The sequence below is a fragment of the Schistocerca piceifrons genome, chromosome 5 (assembly GCF_021461385.2).
Source record: "Schistocerca piceifrons isolate TAMUIC-IGC-003096 chromosome 5, iqSchPice1.1, whole genome shotgun sequence".
Lineage (NCBI taxonomy): Eukaryota > Metazoa > Arthropoda > Insecta > Orthoptera > Acrididae > Schistocerca > Schistocerca piceifrons.
Window position 1 is genome coordinate 426706599 of NC_060142.1, and position 18953 is coordinate 426725551.

Sequence of the window (18953 nt, forward strand, 5' to 3'; positions counted from 1 at the left end):
AAACATTAGAGTAAAATTCGAAAGAATGGATAAGAGATACAGAAGAGGAAGTGGAATACTGAAAATGTAGAATACAATTAGACGACGATGCTGACGCGTGGCTTAACGAAAAATCGCAGTAAAAAAAGAGTAAAATCTAATAAAGAAGGAAATGAATAAAGATGGGCAGAACATAACAGGTAGAGTGGGAAAAAAAGGAGAGAAATGCTATTGGTGGTCCAGAAAATAATGAACTTTATCGATAAAAAAGAAATACAATAATTTAAAAAATCAGATTACCAGTCAACGATAGAAGTTGGTTAGAGACGATATGATCACAGAGTGCATTTAAATAAGAATGGCTGCACAAGAGATACATAAGAGACAGGAAAGGGGGTGACAGTAGAGAAAAGTGGTGCTTTTAGTATTAAAACTAACCCTAACTCCGCAGATGTAAGAAAAAAAGGATTTAACCTCTGTTGAGAGTAGTACAATGAGCACGGAGTGAGTGTAATGAAATAGCTGAACACATAAACCACGCGAACACGGATGAGAATTTGAGGGTTTGGGATCCTATAGTAGGGTAGAGAAACGAAGTGAAGACATGAAAACAAGAGGGGTTGCAAGTCTTTTACAGGGAGGCATCGACGTTTGGTCGTTTGCAGTGATTGAATGTCTCTCGTAGGACCGGAACAAGCTAAAATGACACGATGCCATATGCAACGTCGAAAGGTTCCATCCACTGATTTTTTCGTTCAGCCGGCCAGTGTGGCCGAGCGGTTCTAGGCGCTTCAGTCTGGAACCGCGCTACCGCTACGGTCGCAGTTTAGAATCCTGCCTGGGCATGGATGTGTGCGATGTCCTTAGGTTAGTTAGGTTTAAGTATTTCTAAGTTCTAGGGGACTGATGAACTCAGATGTTAAGTCCCATAGTTCTCAGAGCCATTTGAACCATTTTTTCGTTCACATTACTAAACTGAGCTGAGTCGATGAGCAACATAGGAATACTTTCGTCGCGTGCTGTCAGGAAATACACTGATCTTCTCCGTGTACACAGAGTGAAGGACGTCCTTAGGCGAGTAAATGCTGTACTCAGGCGGTGTCCAAGCCATGACAGTGATGAAGGATTTGACAGACTGAGGATGGTAAGATACGTTTCCTCAACCAACATGTCGTTCAAGATGGAAATCAGAACTACATCGGATCCTGGGCTTCATACGCTGATGATAACCCACGGCGACGATTGCTGAAAAATGAAGACGTTACGCTGTTATTGCCTTACGGCACAGTAACAAGAGAAGTCGCGACACTCCACTCGGTTTTGTTACAGCGATAGCAGCGCACTAAGCGGAAAGCATGTGAGCAATTGTCACTTCTCAATATGATATCGTATGAGTGCTAGTACTAACGTTTATATTGATTTGTAACATAATTTTTACAAAAGGGAGTATATGTAGTGCTATAAAAATCGACAATAACTGAAAAATTGCACCACATTTGTCATTGTGTAATTTCTTAAGTATCTTGGGAGGTACGTAACGGTACAGAATATGATCATTTATCCACGATTCTCTTGTAAAGTACAGATATTTATTGAATAATGTCTTTTCCTTTAGTAAAAAAAATCAAGTGAACCCCAGAAGACCTGACCTCTTGCAGGAAGACGTCGTATATCTACCCAGAAAATCGGAGTTTTGTTCGCTACACTTTCAGCCAAATCAGTGAATGTGGAGCGTAGGAAACCTATATGGAATGTAATACCTACATTATTTAACGTACCAAATACGCTACCACACTTGTTGCTTGAGGGAAAACCACACAGACGTGATAATAAATCATCAAAATCAAAAGCAATAAAACCGTTTCGCAACACAGAAGAACCCAATTCCTCAGTTGTTGCTAAATTTGAGCCACATACGCTACGAATCTTCAACAAATTCTCTTTTGGAGCAAAAGTAGTTACCAGAATGAGATTTTCACTCTGCAGAGGAGTGTGCGCTGATATGAAACTTCCTGGCAGATTAAAACTGTGTGCCGGACCGAGACTCGAACTTGCCCGCGAAAGGCAATGGTCCCGAGTTCGAGCCTCGGTCCGGTACACAGTTTTAATCTGCCAGGAAGTTTCATATCAGCGCACACTCCGCTGCAGAGTGAAAATCTCATTCTGGAAACATCCCCCAGGCTGTGGCTAAGCCATATCTCCACAATATCCTTTCTTTCAGGAGTGCTAGTTCTGCAGGGTTCGCAGGAGAGCTTCTGTAAAGTTTGGAAGGTAGGAGACGAGATACTGGCAGAAGTAAAGCTGGGAGGACGGGGCGTGAGTCGTGCTTGGGTAGCTCAGTGATGCCGGTACGGTAGCTCAGCGTGTTCGGTCAGATGGTTAGCTACCCTCTGTAATAAAAAAACTGAGTGAACGGATCAACGAACAACCTGAACGGGTGTCATGAGACGTCCGCAGCCAACATATACAACGAACAAAATAGAACAAAATTCGATCAACAAAGAATTTAAAAAAAAGTGGTAGAGCACTAGCCCGCGAAAGGCAATGGTCCCGAGTTCGAGTCTCGGTCCGGCACACAGTTTTAATCTGCCAGGAAGTTTCAAAAGTAGTTATATTTACAGAAATATTCACGTATTAGAAAGTCGAGTGAAGTCTAAGAATGGGCGAATAATTAGAATACATGAAAATACTTAACTGTCCAGAAATGTGTGCCTGAAATAAGTGTTTATATTTTCTTGTTTTCGGCGGGGTAAACTGCTAATATACACATATTCGAAGGAATTTACTCATGAATAAGTTTTGGCTTATGTCATTGAGGTAGTGTGATTTGGCTCTTTTCACACGTGTTATACGATAATTCATCTCTTTTGGTAATTTACTAGCTCACAGAACGCAGATGTGTAACAAATGTTTCATTAATTGAGTAGAAAATAATTAAAAACGAAGATTTTCCTAACAGCTCATGTGTCTGTCAGCTATCACTGCTTGAAGCGTTAGTATCTCTGCAGGTGTCAAACGTTAACAACTTTTGCACCAGAGTGTCGTGACTGTATATGTTGGATTGTGCTAATAGTAAGTGTTATCCAAAACATTGCGAACCACCTTTGCGCTTTCTTGGGATGTAATAAGAGTCTGATGTTTGGTTCCTCTTGTTTCCTCAGCGAAATATGTTAAGAATTCATTTGTGTCTTGCGACTGACAATGATGAGCACATGCTATTATAGTAAATAGCTACCATACCAAGCGCTTGATGACTCCATGACTACATGGCACGCATACACCGTAACGTAGGTGATACGTAATATCGCTAGTGAGGTTGAAGACAATCTACCTATTCTTAGAAACGATTATAAGGTGCTATGGTCTCGGTCTAACACCTACACATTGTTGAAGAAAATTGGCAACACCGTTAGCCCAAGCAAACAAAAATTCTGAAAACTGCGTACGCAGCAAAGGATCTTCAATTTATAAACAGTATATTAATTCTGCACGTAGTATTAATTAACAGAGTACTTCTTGTCCGTTTATTAATACAACAGTAGCTGCGGCAGTGGGTTCTCACGATGGTAAACCGCACACCCCGAGTATTTTCTGGGCTTCGTGTCGTTCGGAACAACTCAGGAACCTGTCTTGTAAAAGTGAACTCGACTCTTAGAAGTTACTCGCACAGGTGCTCGTAGCATGAGCTCACAGGACACAACATTAACGGCTCCAGAATTACCATTTTTGCAGCAAACATACGACTGTCCTGATTAAAATCCTTTTTCACAGTGAAAGCACGTTCTACATCTACTCCACTGCTTAATTGCTACTAAATAACGAAGCCACTTCGGAGATATCGTACTCTATGAACTATTGGTAGAACAGGCTTATCAACATCATATCTGAATTTCCCGTTCGTAAGCGCAGCCTTGTACTACGTACTCGGAAGCACCGGCGTATAATTAATCTAGAATTTAATTTTGTGCTTCGCTTCTGACGGGCTGAACCAAGCAGCCGTCCACGTTTTCACATGTTTCTAAATCAGTCTCTGTCTGATATTACTCCACATTCTCTTTTCATTTTATTGTTTGTCCCGCGTTGCTCCACATTTATTTTTCAGAGATACAGACGTACCGTACCAGTGACTGTGTTGCCGAGACGGCGCAGTCACCGTGACCAGTGTTTCTCAGCGGTGTACCTATATAGCGAGAGGAACTGGAAAACTGAAGATTGTAGGAGACAAGATACAGCCTGTTATTGTCTAAGAGGCTCACAGCAACAAGGCTGCTTTCACGGGCCACCGCGCGAGGGCAGGTGACAGCGCAGACAGGCGTGGCTTACGGCCGCTCGAGTACTCCGCCGCTTAAGAACCACCCGGCCGAATTGGGTGTTGATGGAAAAAGGAGAGGCTTAATCTAATCCGACTGAGAAGAGAGGTTCTGGGTCGGACAGAAACACATCGGTCATTAAATTAGCCATCTCCAGGACACATCACCCTAAAACTGAGAAGCACAGCTTCTAGCATTGATAAGACAGGTCTGCAAAAAATTATTTTTTGGAAGTTGTTTGACATTTGATAACTGACTTTTATGTACTTTTCAGCACTGGTTTCAAAAATTGCAATCCATTTTTTTCTATCGCGTCAGGTTTTCTCACAAAAAAGGGAGTATTTTTGGGTATAATAACAAAATTTAAGCAATATATGACATTTTTTCTAACGTTACACAATTTTATTTAATTTATAAATCATGTTCTAAACTACATTCCCAGTACACTTCCATTTCTCTTTAAGCTCATAAGTCCTTATAATAACGCTTTCGATTTCTGTCGAAGCTTCTTTTATTGCTTTTCCAGCTGTGGACTCGTTGAGGATCATCTCTTTTTATCATCCAGCAGTAGCCCGCTATCATGTTGAAGTTCCATCTTCCTTGATATCTTCTTTCCATTTCTTTGATGTCTTGGTGGGATCTTTCGTCCTGCTCCTCACTTACATCACCAAGGTTTGCAGGGAAGTGGTCAAGATGTGAGTGGAGAAAATGAATTTTAATGCTCATGTTACAGCCTAGCTTCTTAAAGTTGTCGATCATGTCTGCGACGATTGTTAAAACATGGCCATGCTGCTTTTTGTTTTGTTTCCATTATGTCCACAAAGTTGGGATCTGTCAGTAGTTTTCTAATGCCTGGTCCGACAAAGATTCTTTCCTTAACCTTTCCCTCGGATAAATCAGGAAACTGTCCACAAAGATATCTGAAACACTCCCCTTCTTTTGGCAATGCCTTAACAAATTGTTTCATCAGCCTCAATGTGAAGTGGTGGAAGTAACACGTTTTTGGGATCCACAAGGCTGTCCCTCTCAACATTTTTAACGGCTGTCAGTAAGGTTTTTCTCAAGGGCCAAGCTTTTTTTTATATAGTGTTGTTTTCTGTTTCTAGTGCCCCATTCACAGAGAAAGCAAGGGAACTTTGTATAGCCACTTTGTTGACCAAGCAGCATTGAAATAACTTTTAAATCACCACATAGTGTCCATTTGTGGTCTGAATAGCAGAGTTTGCTTAAAACCATTTCGAGGCTTTCGTAACATTCTTTTAAGTGAACCGAGTGTACAACTGGTATAGAAGGATACTTATTGACATTGTGTAGAAGTACTGCTTTAAGGCTTCTTTTTGAAGAATCAATAATAAGTCTCCACTCATTAGGAGCATATTCTACTTTGAAACGTGCCATAAGTCCAGGAACATTAATGCAAAACACCAGGTCACCTTCTTGAGAGAAGAAAGATACAAACTCCTTTTCCCTCGATCGATACCAAGAAAAGGATATACTCGGAGCCAATATATGTTTATCTTTCAATCTAGATCGTAAAACCTCTGCCGAGTCTTTAGAAAGGCCTAGGTCTCTAATTATATCGACCAGTTCAGATTGTGAGAATGGAATAGGATCGGTTGTGCCAGAATCGTAGCAATCTCTGTCTTCTTCGTTATCACCTTGCTGAGCCATTGGCTCGTGATCATCTGTATCATGCAAAGAATCTGGAGGAGAGGGTATTGGTACTTCAGGTCCACGAGGAACAGAGCGGATGGCTGATTTAATGTTAGGGTAAGAAATATCCTTATTGTTTTTCAATTGAAACCTCGAACGTTGCAAGAACAAAAATAGCAGTCATCACTATGGTTTTTGGGCTCCCTCCAAACCATTGGTATTCCAAAACGTAAGGACTGCTTTTTACGTTGAAACCATTGCCCCAGTTCTTCAACACACACTGAACAAACTTTGTACGGGGCCCAAGGCTTACTTGATCGCCTAACTTTATACCAAAATAGGCGAAATATACTTTTTCAACAAAGTCAGAAATGTTTCTTCGTTGCTTTTTAACGGTATAGTTACCACAAATGTAGCAGAAGCAATCTGGCGAGTTTATACGTCCCCTGGTAGCCCATGTCCATTGTCCATAAAACAACTTCACAAGACAAGAATACTTTAAAGCACTAGTAACAACAACACGTGAACAGCACAGAGCGAAGAGGTACTGTGAACGGAAGGACAATAGCTGAAGCTCACTGCCTGGTGATAGCGGGGGGAGGGGCAGTGCGACAGAAAGACACTGACTACAAAGAACAAAACTCGTCTAGCTTGAAGGGGGAAATCAGATGGCGCTATGGTTGGCCCGTTAGATGGAGCTGCCATAGATCAAACGGATATCAACTGCGTTTTTTTATATAGAAACCCCCATTTTTTATTACATATTCGGGTAGTACCTAAAGAAATATGAATGTTTTAGTTGGACCATTCTTTTCGCTTTGTGATAGATGGCGCTGTAATAGTCACAAACGTATAAGTACGTGGTATCACGTAACATTCCACCAGTGCGGACAGTATCTGATTCGTGATACATTACCTATGTTAAAATGGACCGTTTACCAATTGCGGAAAAGGTCGATATCGTCTTGATGTATGGCTATTGTGATCAAAATGCCCAACGGGGGTGTGCTATGTATGCTGTTCGGTATCCTGGACGACATCATCCAAGTGTCCGGACCGTTCGCCGGATAGTTACGTTATTTAAGGAAGCAGTAAGTGTTCAACCACATCTGAAACGTCAACCACGACCTGCAACAAATGATGATGTCAAAGTAGGTGTTTTAGCTGTTTTCACGGCTAATCCGCACATCGGTAGCAGACAAATTGTGCGAGAATCGGGAATCTGGAAAACGTCGGTGTTGAGAATGCTACATCAACATCGATTGCACCCGTACCATATTTCTATGCACCAGGAATTGCATGGTGACGACTTTGAACGTCGTGTACAGTTCTGCCACTGGGCACAAGAGAAATTACGGGACGATGACAGATTTTTTGCGGGCGTTCTATTTAGCGACGAAGCGCCATTCACCAACAGCGGTAACGTAAACTGGCGTAATATGCACTATTTTGGCAACGGAATATTCACGATGGCTGCGACAAGTGGAACATCAGTGACCTTGGCGGGTTAATGTATGGTGCGGCATTATGGGAGGAAGGATAATTGGCCCCCATTTTATCGATAGCAATCTAAATGGTGCAATGTACGCTGATTTCCTGCGTAATGTTCTACCGATGTTACTACAAGATGTTTCACTGCATGACAGAATGGCGATGTACTTCCAACATGATGGATGTCCGGCACATAGCTCGCGTGCGGTTGAAGCGGTATTGAATAGTATATTTCATGACACGTGGATTGGTCGTCGAAGCACCATACCATGGCCCGCACGTTCACCGGATCTGATGTCCCTGGATTTCTTTCTGTGGGGAAAGTTGAAGGATATTTGCTACCGTGATCCACCGACAACGCCTGACATGCGTCAGCGCATTGTCAATGCATGTGCGAACATTAAGGATGGCGAAATACTCGCTGTTTAGAGGAATGTCGTTACACGTATTGCCAAATGCATTGACGTTGACGGACATTATTTTGAGCATTTATTGCATTAATGTGGTATTTACAGGTAATCACGCTGTAACAGCATGCGTTCTCACAGATGATAAGTTCACAAAGGTACATGTACCACATTGGAACAACCGAAATGAAATGTCCAAACGTACCTACGTTCTGTATTTTAATTTTAAAAAAATCTACCTGTTACGAAGTGTTCGTCTTAAATTGTGAGCCATATGTTTGTGACTATTACAGCTCCATCTATCACAAAGCGAAAAAAGTGGCCCAACTAAAGCATTCATATTTCTTTACGTATTACATGAATATGTAATAAAAATGGTGGTTCCCATTTTAAAAAAACGCAGTTAATATCCGTTTGACGTATGGCAGCGCCATCTAGAAGGCCAAAGATAGCGCCATCTGGTTTCCCCCTTCAAGCTAGGCAAGTTTCGTTCGTTTGTAGTTTTCTCGTTTGACGCTTATTTTGTGAGATATTTGGCCCGGTCGCAGTCAGTGGACCACCCTGTATACAGGGTGTTAAGAAAACTATCCACAATTTCATCGGATGATACTATGCATCAAAACAATTCAAAAATGTCTTATTAGCATGGGTCCTGCAAAGCATACGTTCCGACATATGACATACGAACACGTGTTTATAGGAGGTGCTCTTGTGAAGTTAAATGGTTCAAATGGCTCTGAGCACTGTGGGTCTTAATATCTGAAGTCACCAGTCCCCTAGAACTTAGAACTACTTAAGGGCCTCCGGAACGCCCTATACTTGCAATGTTAAAATAACGCTTATAAATTACATCTTTCCTCACAAAGTATTTGAGGTAGGAAGTTGAACTTTTTACAGATTATTTATTGGAATATGGGCTACAACTTAACACAGGGATTTTACAAAATTTTAGTTCAGTTATTAAAGATGATTTTTTTTCAATTGTAATGAAAATTCACAACATTTTTTTGCAATTTTTTATTTATATATTTAAAAATATACAGTTTTTTGGAAAAAGGCTGTGTTAAATTATGCAGAAGGTACTGTGTAAAATTTACTGAAAGTTTGAAACAAATATGTTTGGAATATCCTTAGAAAACATGTAATTAGTATGAGAAAATAAAAGTTTTGGGAATCGAGCGACAAAGATTGGATTAACTTTTTAGTGCATTCCAGGTCCATAGGATGGATTATCTTCATCCTCTGCAAACTCCTCCTCCAGCTTCCTCTTGTTCCTCCTCCTGTTTACTCTTGCTTGTATTTCTAGACTCTTTACAGCCCTGTCTGCAGCCCGAAGGCGTTCCTTGTCTAAAGCAAGCATCGCTCGTACCATGTTAGAACCTATCTTCGTTCCCATATTTCTAAATACCTTGCACCTTTGGCTTTCCAACATTTCTCCTTTTCTTAAAAGCCTTCAGAGGATTTCTAATAACTTTACTTTTACTCATTATTATACTTCAACAAAACAGAGACTCAAGAAACAGGTTTGATTACGAATATTTTCGAGATAACGACAGAGTAAATAAACATGAAACAATCGACAATCACACCAGCGATATATATTGAACCATCATAGGTTAGCCACAACACATACTTTATCTCAAATCACTAAAATGTAACTGATGAACACGGACGTTAATAATAACACCATTTGACAGCAGTTTAACAGCGCCACAGTGGGTCACGCCCATGTAGAACACATTTCAAAAAAAATTTAAAAATAGTTGTAGTCTTCGGAATAGAATAAATTATATATCAATTAAAAGGTAATAGTCTGCAGATTCAGAAAACGCAAAAAAGTAAAAATTGAACTTTTCATGATTTTGAGCCTTTCCGGAGCCCCTTAAACCTAACTAACCTAAGGACATCACACACATCCATGCCCAAAGCAGGATTGGAACCTGCGACCGTCGAGGTCGCACGGTTCCAGACTGAAGCGCCTAGAACCGCTCGGCCACACCGGCTCGGCCGGCCTTGTGAAGTCATCCATGGCAATGCATTACTTGTCCTACTGCGGACGACTATAATAAATTAACGTTAATTGCAAAACCCCGCATGGAATGCTGCGAGGTAGGAAGGCATCACGAGAACGGCGCTCTCCAGCTACAACTATTTGTATAATACTAGATTAAAATATTAAACATGTAAAATACTGACAGTCTTTTAAAAATTATTAAAATGATTTCACATTGTATTTATTATTATTATTATTATTTTAAAGAAGTAATGAAAAAACAAACCAACTGACAAAGCACTTCTTTGCACTATAAATAGCATAGCCTGTTCTGGGAGGTGATAATTTGGGAACGGAGAAATTGAGTGGTTCTGGTGGTTTAGGAAAAATTGAAAATTTGTGGTAAGGTCATACGGGACCAAACTGCTGAGGTCATCGGTCCCTAAGCTTACGCACCACTTAATCTAACTTACGCTAAGGAAAACACACATACACACACACACACACACACACACACACACACACACACACACACACACACACACACGCACACGCACACGCACACACACCCATGCCCGAGGGAGGACTCGAACCTCCGACGGGAGAGCCTCCCGGACTATGACACGACGCCTGAGACCGCGCGGCTACCCCGCGCGGCGGTGGTTTAGGCGTGAGGTTTTAATACAACACGAGGATTGGCATTTGGGCATGGGTGTGATGTGGGAAAGTTCATGAGAGAGAGTCGTTGGATTCGCGATGTGTGTAACTAGAATGGATCACGTCATGATTATGAGGAGACAGGAATAGGACAGGGTGCGAGGGGAAGCGAGGGCCCTGATGTTGAGGTGGATAAGGAATGGGTTACACCGGAATTCAAGGGGCGGGGGTGGAGGTTGGGGGGCATCTGTATGGGTGCATTCTCTTAGGAGGTATATGTTAAAATTATGAGAGCATATGGAAAAAGTATACGTGTGGGATTGATGGGAGGTGCTGGTATAGAACTGGTAGCATACAGGGATTGGAAATTATAAGAGAAACAATATCTTGGTGACCTTTAGTTTGTACGACTAATATCACATACGGGGGTGTTCGACGTCTCTGATCAGGGAGGGAGAAGTGGTGGGAGCAGGTTAAGAATTTTTATATAGGAGGTAAACGAATGCAGAAAGCAAGACAGTGGGTACAGTGCTCAAGGATTTGGGAGATACTGCGGGCGGGGGATACCCATTGGCATAGCAGATGGGGTGTGCAGTTTTACGTGTATTCATGTAGGCAAAATGGTTAAGAGGTGAGGATATTGCCCTATATTGTCCCAGATGGATAAGAAATTTTATAGGAGCTGTGTAACGGTAAGCGGCGCCTTCAGGCTGGGCGTGGAGCGTGAGGTGAGCGGTGGGGCGCGGCCGCGGCCGTACCTCTGCGATGACGCCGACGCAGCCGGCGATGACGGCGGCCTTGGCCTGCGCGCCGCTCATGCCGCCCAGGCCGGCCGTCACGAACACCTTGCCCGCCAGGCTGTCGCAGCCCAGGTACTTGCGGCCAGCGCTCATCAGCGTGATCTGCAAAACACCACGGCCGTGCACACTTGTTTGGTTACACCGAGTACTTCAGTGCGGCAAGCTCGTTACTGGGTCTTGCCCGGTTCCTTATTCATAACATAGTTGTACAGGGCTATTACAAATGATTGAAGCGATTTCATAAATTCACTGTAGCTCCATTCATTGACATATGGTCACGACACACTACAAATACGTAGAAAAACTCATAAAGTTTTGTTCGGCTGAAGCCGCACTTCAGGTTTCTGCGCTCGAGAGCGCAGTGAGACAAAATGGCGACAGGAGCCGAGAAAGCGTATGTCGTGTGTGAAATGCACTCACATCAGTCAGTCATAACAGTGCAACGACACTTCAGGACGAAGTTCAACAAAGATCCACCAACTGCTAACTCCATTTGGCGATGGTATGCGCAGTTTAAAGCTTCTGGATGCCTCTGTAAGGGGAAATCAACGGGTCGGCCTGCAGTGAGCGAAGAAACGGTTGAACGCGTGCGGGCAAGTTTCACGCGTAGCCGGCGGAAGTCGACGAATAAAACAAGCAGGGAGCTAAACGTACCACAGCCGACGGTTTGGAAAATCTTACGGAAAAGGCTAAAGCAGAAGCCTTACCGTTTACAATTGCTACAAGCCCTGACACCGGATGACAAAGTCAAACGCTTTCAATTTTCGGCGCGGTTGCAACAGCTCATGGAAGAGGATGCGTTCAGTGCGAAACTTGTTTTCAGTGATGAAGCAACATTTTTTCTTAATGGTGAAGTGAAAAGACACAATGTGCGAATCTGGGCGGTAGAGAATCCTCACGCATTCGTGCAGCAAATTCGCAGCTCACCAAAAGTTAACGTGTTTTGTGCAATCTCACGGTTTAAAGTTTACGGCCCCTTTTTCTTCTGCGAAAAAAACGTTACAGGACACGTGTATCGGGACATGCTCGAAAATTGGCACATGGCACAACTGGCGACGGACAGCGCCGACTTCATCTTTCAACAGGATGGTGCTCCACCGTACTTCCATCATGATGTTCGGCATTTCTTAAACAGGAGATTGGAAAACCGATGGATCGGTCGTGGTGGAGATCATGATCAGCAATTCATGTCATGGCCTCCACGCTCTCCCGACTTAACCCCATGCGATTTCTTTCTGTGGGGTTATGTGAAAGATTCAGTTTTTAAACCTCCTCTATCAAGAAACGTGCCAGAGCAGCGAGCTCGCATCAACGATGCTTTCGACCTCATTGATGGGGACATGCTGCGCCGAGTGTGGGAGGAACTTGATTATCGGCTTGATGTCTGCCGAATCACTAAAGGGGCACATATCGAACATTTGTGTATGCCTAAAAAAACTTTTTGAGTTTTTGTATGTGTGTGCAAAGCATTGTGAAAATATCTCAAATAATAAAGTTATTGTAGAGCTGTGAAATCGCTTCAATCATTTGTAATAAGCCTGTATTAGAAAAACGGATGAAATCTGACTGTAGCGTAACAGCCAAATTTACTTAACAACACGTTTTGAAATGTATAGATACAGTATACAAATAATTACATATTCATTCCAATACTGACTTACCACAAGGCGTAAATGTACATAACATTATACCTAGGATTATGCATAACATTATTATTTTCCCCTCTAGTGATAATTGGCAGAACACTTAGAAGGTGCAACAGGTCTACTAAAGACACTGCTTACACCACTATTCTGGAGTATTGCTGTGCGGAGTGAGGTGCGCATCAGGTGAGACTGACGGATGACATCGAAAAAGTTCAAATAATGACAGCTCGTTTTGTATTATCGCGAATTGGAGGAGATAGTGCCAGAGACATGATACGTGAGCTGGAGTGGCAATCATTAAAACAAAGGCGTTTTTCGTTGCGACGGGATCTTCTCATGAAATTTCAATCACCAGGTTTATCCTCCGATTGCAAAAACATTAGGGAGAAATGATCATCACGATAAAATAAGAGAAATCAGGGCTCGCACAGAAAAATATAAGTACTCGTTTTTCCCGCGTGCTGTTCGAGAGTGGAACGGTAGAGAAACAGCTTGAAGGTGGTTCATTGAACCCTCTGCCAGGCACTTTATTGTGACTAACAGAGTAATCACGTAGATGTAGATGCAGATGAACGTAACTTTCACACATGGTGCCCAACAGTCCGTTAACATTTGAAAATGTTCTAATTCAAGGCATAATGTAGGCTTGAAATGGCACGGGTTTTATTGAAATCAAAAACAAATGCAAAAAAAAGGCCAACACATGGACGATGATGGTGTTTGGTTTGTGTGGCGCTCAACTGCGCGGTTATCAAATGGTTCAAATGGCTCTTAGCACTATCGGACTTAACATCTGAGGTCATCAGTCCCCTAGAACTTAGAACTACTTAAACCTAACTAACCTAGGGACATCACACACATCCATGCACGAGGCAGGATTCGAACCTGCGACCGTAGCGGTCGCGCGGTTCCAGACTGAAGCGCCTAGAGCCGCTCGGTCACATCGGCCGGCGCGCAGTTATCAGCGCCCGTACAACGTCCCAGTATTTACACAGCCCAATCTCGTCAAGTTCACGAATGGTGCTGAAATGACAACACAAACACCCATTCCCCGGACAGAGAAATCCGCAACCCTGTCGGTAATCGAACCCTGGACACCGGGACCTAGAGGCAGGAACGCTAGCCGCTAGACACCGAGCTCCGGACCCAACACATGGAGCTTTACAGTAACACGTCAGCGCCGCCGCCAAAGAATCATGCATAAAATGAGCTTTAGTGACAGAGAGAGAGAGAGAGAGAGAGAGTCAGATCATTTCTAGCCTGACTGATAAACACCTCCTGGAGCATAAGACGTGACAAAGACCTCTTGCGCACATCGTTCGGCGAGGATCGCGGGCTGAGCCACCACGTCACTCAAGCTTGGCCTCTAGGTTCCCCGACGTCAATCCATATGATTAATGGTTGTGAAGTAACCTGAAATCGCAAGTTTACCACGATCGACCGACCTCGTTACGGAAGCTTAAAGAAACTCCCGATCGCGATTTCTCATCATACGTACTCATAAGTTATACAGTGCAGTCCACAACATTCCCTAGGCTACAGGTATTATTGACGAATGATGGCCGATATGATGAATATTTATTATGAAGAACTCGTCTTTGATAAAAATCAGCTGTTATGCAAATTATTGCTTTTGTATCATATAAAGCACTATCTGTTATTAATTTTGGTTACAATAAAACCAGGTGACATTTCAAGCACCTCTACCTATATTATACCGCTAAGTATTGAATTTTCAATTGTTAACGGATTTTTGGAAACCCTCTATATTTTGGGTTGATGTTTATTCATTAGTATCTGAGTACCCACCGTTGCCCGGATACGTATTAATCCCAATCTTCTATTAGTCCACGACCTCCTCCACCCTCCCTCTCTCCAACTCCTCCTTCATCCTCCCCTTGTCCATCGTGTCCTCCTCCTCCTCTCTTCTCGCTCTATAACTCCTCCTCTCTCCTCTCTCTGCCCATATTCTCGTCAGTCCTATCTCTGTACAACTCCTCCTCTCCTACTCCTTGTCCATCTCCTCCATCTCACTCCCTCTGTGTGCATCTTCTCTTCCCTTTCTCTGTCAGTTTCGCCATTCCTTCTCTTTGTTCCGTCTTCTCCCCCTCCCTATCTGTCTCTATCTAGCTACCCTCCCCATTCTCTGTCTGTCCATCTCATCTTATCCCCTTTCCTCTCCACGTTATCACCCCCACTCTATACCAGGTTGCTAGTTCTTCTCCCACAATACTTCTTTCCAGATAGTAACTAACGAGTGTACCAAATTAGGTTGAAAAAGGTCCAGTCGTTTAGGAGGAACAATTTACCCATCCATAGCTTTGCCCATGTACCTCCAAATTACATATATTTCACATGTACAGTGACGAAAAAAAAAATCGGAACACCACGAAGAGCTATGCGACATAAACGAAAGTTGCTAGATCTGAAAGATGATGTCTAGTCAAATTAACGCCAGTCCCACACGAGTGGCGGTAGTACTGCCACTATTAGGATGCAAGCCAGCTTTGCTTTAAATACATGCTGTAACGGTCGTGAGCGTTAGTTACTTTTGAGATAGGACGTGATGATTTCATGTTAGTCAAGAACACCTTTAAGCTGACAAATATGCCATTCTCAACATTTCGCTGAGTTTGAACGAGGTCGTGTAATAGGGCTGCGAGAAGCTGGATGTTCCTTCTGAATAACGCAGAAAAACTTGGCAGAAATGTAGCCACTGTACATGATGGTGCTGGCAGCTGTAGACACGGGAATATACGGTCGTAAGAAGACGGGGCTACGGGCGGCCACGTATCACTGCCGAGAGGGGAGACAATCGTGTTCGGCGTATGGCTGTGGCACATAATACTACATCTGCAGCAGCAATTTGAGCAGTAGTTGGCACCACAGTGACACAACGAACTGCTACAAATCGGTTACTTCAAGGACAGCTCAGAGCCAGACGACTTCTAGCAAGCATTCCACTGTCCCCAAACCACCGCCATTCGCGACTTCAGCGGTGTCAAGCGAGATCTCATTGGAGGGCAGGGTGGACCTCTTTAGTGTTTTCTGATGAAACTGGTTCTGTCTTGGTGCCAGAGATGGCCGTGTGTTGGTTAGAAGGTGGGCAGTTGAGGGTCTGCAAAAAACCTCTCTGCGTGCTAGACTGAACCTACACCTGGAGTTATAATCTGAGGTGCGATTTCGTGCGACAACAGGAGCATTCTCGTGCATATCCCATGCTTCCTCACTGCAAATTTGTACGTCATTCTGGTGATTCGACCTGTTGTGCTGACATTCCTAACAACATTCCAGGGGATGTTTTCCAACAGGACAACCCTCGCCCACATACTGCTGTTGCAACCCAACATGCTCTTCAGAGTGTTGACATATGGCCTTGGCCTTCTCAGTCACCAGATCTGTCTCTAATCGAGCGCATATGGGACTTGCGACAGTACCTACCGGTTACTGCTGTGTAGTTGCTTTTCCTAACATCGCCCCATACGAGCAAACGAGTTGCAGCTTTACCTATGGTTATTCGCACTTTAGGTACTTGGGCTAAGCACGTCTCTGTTTAAAAAGAGTAGCTCAGTATAACCACAGAGTCGAGCTGTGCACCTCAGCTTGTTCACTCCACAGCTAATTCGCTGCAAATAATAACCTGAAGCTGTGGTCCAGCAGTCAAATAATCTGTGTGTTGGCTTCAACTGCGAATTAATAAATCACACAGAAATACAAAATAAAAGTTAAATCAATATTTAATAACAAGGGTTCTGTTCTAACGTCTATAATTGATGTAGGCGGCAGAGAACTATGATGAATAATGTATATTCAAGAAAGGACGCCTCAAAGAATTAGTAAGTGGTGCTAAGATACTCAGTTACAATACAGACAGAAAATACATTCATCGTATGCAGTAAAGTTACGTTGAGAGCATTACGAGAATAGTAGCAAAATCACTAAACAAAATATTCTTGAAAGATACGAGGAAAAGCATTTCCATTTCCTGATCACAACACACGACTTATTCACCAACTCAAAACAGTTCAGAGTTCACCATAATGACTCACAAATTGATGCACGCATTACAGAGAATAGTAAGTCATTCTCTGACTTTCCTCATTTTCTTAACACAAACGGAAAAAGTTACAGATCTACTCTGGAGAGCATTCAAACTTCTCGCGAGCTGGAGTCTCTTCAAAAGTTACTGTATTGTAGCGGCCACACATTACCATAGGCAAGTCTGTCTTCATCCAGCGCTCAGCACGAAGTTTCCTGGAAAGTTAAAGTCTCATAGCGGCCAATCACCGCCCAGAAACTATCGGCCACATGACCGAATAAGATACTATATCACAAGCAGGTCTCCCTTCTCCAAGAACGAATGTTAAAGTGTCCCAATTACTCCCTTGAGCTCTTCATTCGGAAAGTCCCAGTCTCCACTTGACTCCCATAGTGTTCCGCTATTGTCTGCTTTTCCATTGGCTGGAGGCCATCCACACCAAAACAACATCTTCCATATATGCTATAGACATGATTTGACTGAAAATGATCGCTTTCTCACTCTAAACTAATACATTACAATAGTATTTAAGTAAAGAAATGTTATAAATATTTAGCTATATTCACAAAATTTACAAATAAATATAAAGAAAGGTCTATTCATAAATAAGTAAGCTAGTATTATTACGTCAGTGCACTCACGTTAAATGATAACAAATTGTCGTTAAATATTATTCAAACAATTATTTATGCCTTCTTGACAGAAATGACTTTTGGTTCTCTTTCCAACTGTGGTGAGATTAACAGATGCTACTGACCACTTTTAAATTAGCACAATTTTTTAATAGCACTGTCAATCAACATTTGAATAAAGTTCAAATGGCTCTGAGCACTATGGGATTTAACTTCTGAGGTCATCAGTCCCCTAGAACTTAGAACTACTTAAACCTAACTAACCTAAGGACATCACACACATCCATGCCCGAGGCAGGATTCGAACCTGCGACCGTAGCGGTCGCGAGGTTCCAGACTGTAGCGCCTAGAGCCGCTCGGCCACCCCGACCGGCTGAATAAAGTTACTGGCAAATAAATGAAAAGCACTAGATTGATTTTGTTCTACAATATTACTTTTACTGTTACTTACTGTATCTTTCTACTTCAGGCTAGACGTGTTACTTCTCTTCCAATGTTGTTTGCAAACATTGTAACTTCTTTGGTGATAATACTCAGTAAATGTCTCTAGATGGCCTTGTAAGCCGAAAACCGTTTAACACAATAAAAGTAATATTGTAGAACAAAAGCAAACTGGTACTTTTCATTTATTTTGATGTTTTTCTACCAAAAACCGACGGAAAATTCTGTTAACATTACTGGCAAATAGTAAACTGTTCATTAAATAAATATTCAAGTACAACAAAATATGAGGTATTCATGCTGTTTTCACTTGCTGGGTAAATGTGGAGAATAAAATGTTTTGACAAACTTTTGCTGTAGTAAAAAGGTATAAAAGACGTCGTAAATTAAAGAGTAAATTAGACTTCCAGGGATAGCTTTCAGGGATGATAGCTATAATGCAATACTATAATCTGAGATATCGTATGCTGAAATCGCATGTAGCGTTTAAAAGTTGTTAATTCAGAGGTTCATTGTGAAAATGTTTATTCACTGTGACATTAAATTTCTAAATTTAACAGATATTGTAATACTGTTGTGTCACTGGATGCACCTCATTTATCTGAAATCCCCGATGTACTCAGTTTTGCAATAGTATGTGACTGTGATTTATTGTTGAAGTTCAGACAGCTGTCACTTAGTCGTCTTTAAGACTGTTTGACTCTCCGCCATTTCTTGGAACATTGTCTGTCCTCCTAAGCGCCCGTCCGTGGCCAGAATTTCTCGTACTGGGATTAACCCACATCTGGTGCAATGCTGCCACGCCTGGCTCTGCTGGAGCTGCTGCGGCGGTGCGCCATGCGCCCCGTGCCCTATGGCGTTCAGCCTGCACACCAGATTCACCTTTCCTCGTAGCAACTCTGGGC

At 42.5% G+C, this 18953-nt stretch overlaps 1 protein-coding gene across 1 annotated transcript in view; it reads right to left on the bottom strand.

Moving 5' to 3' along the window:
* Positions 1-18953, bottom strand: part of LOC124797819 (urocanate hydratase-like) — a 376388-nt gene that overhangs the window by 262338 nt on the left and 95097 nt on the right. The window contains exon 6 of the mRNA XM_047260847.1: positions 11249-11392. Within this exon, the coding sequence (XP_047116803.1) occupies positions 11249-11392 (144 nt within the window). The remainder of the gene's footprint in view (positions 1-11248; positions 11393-18953) is intronic.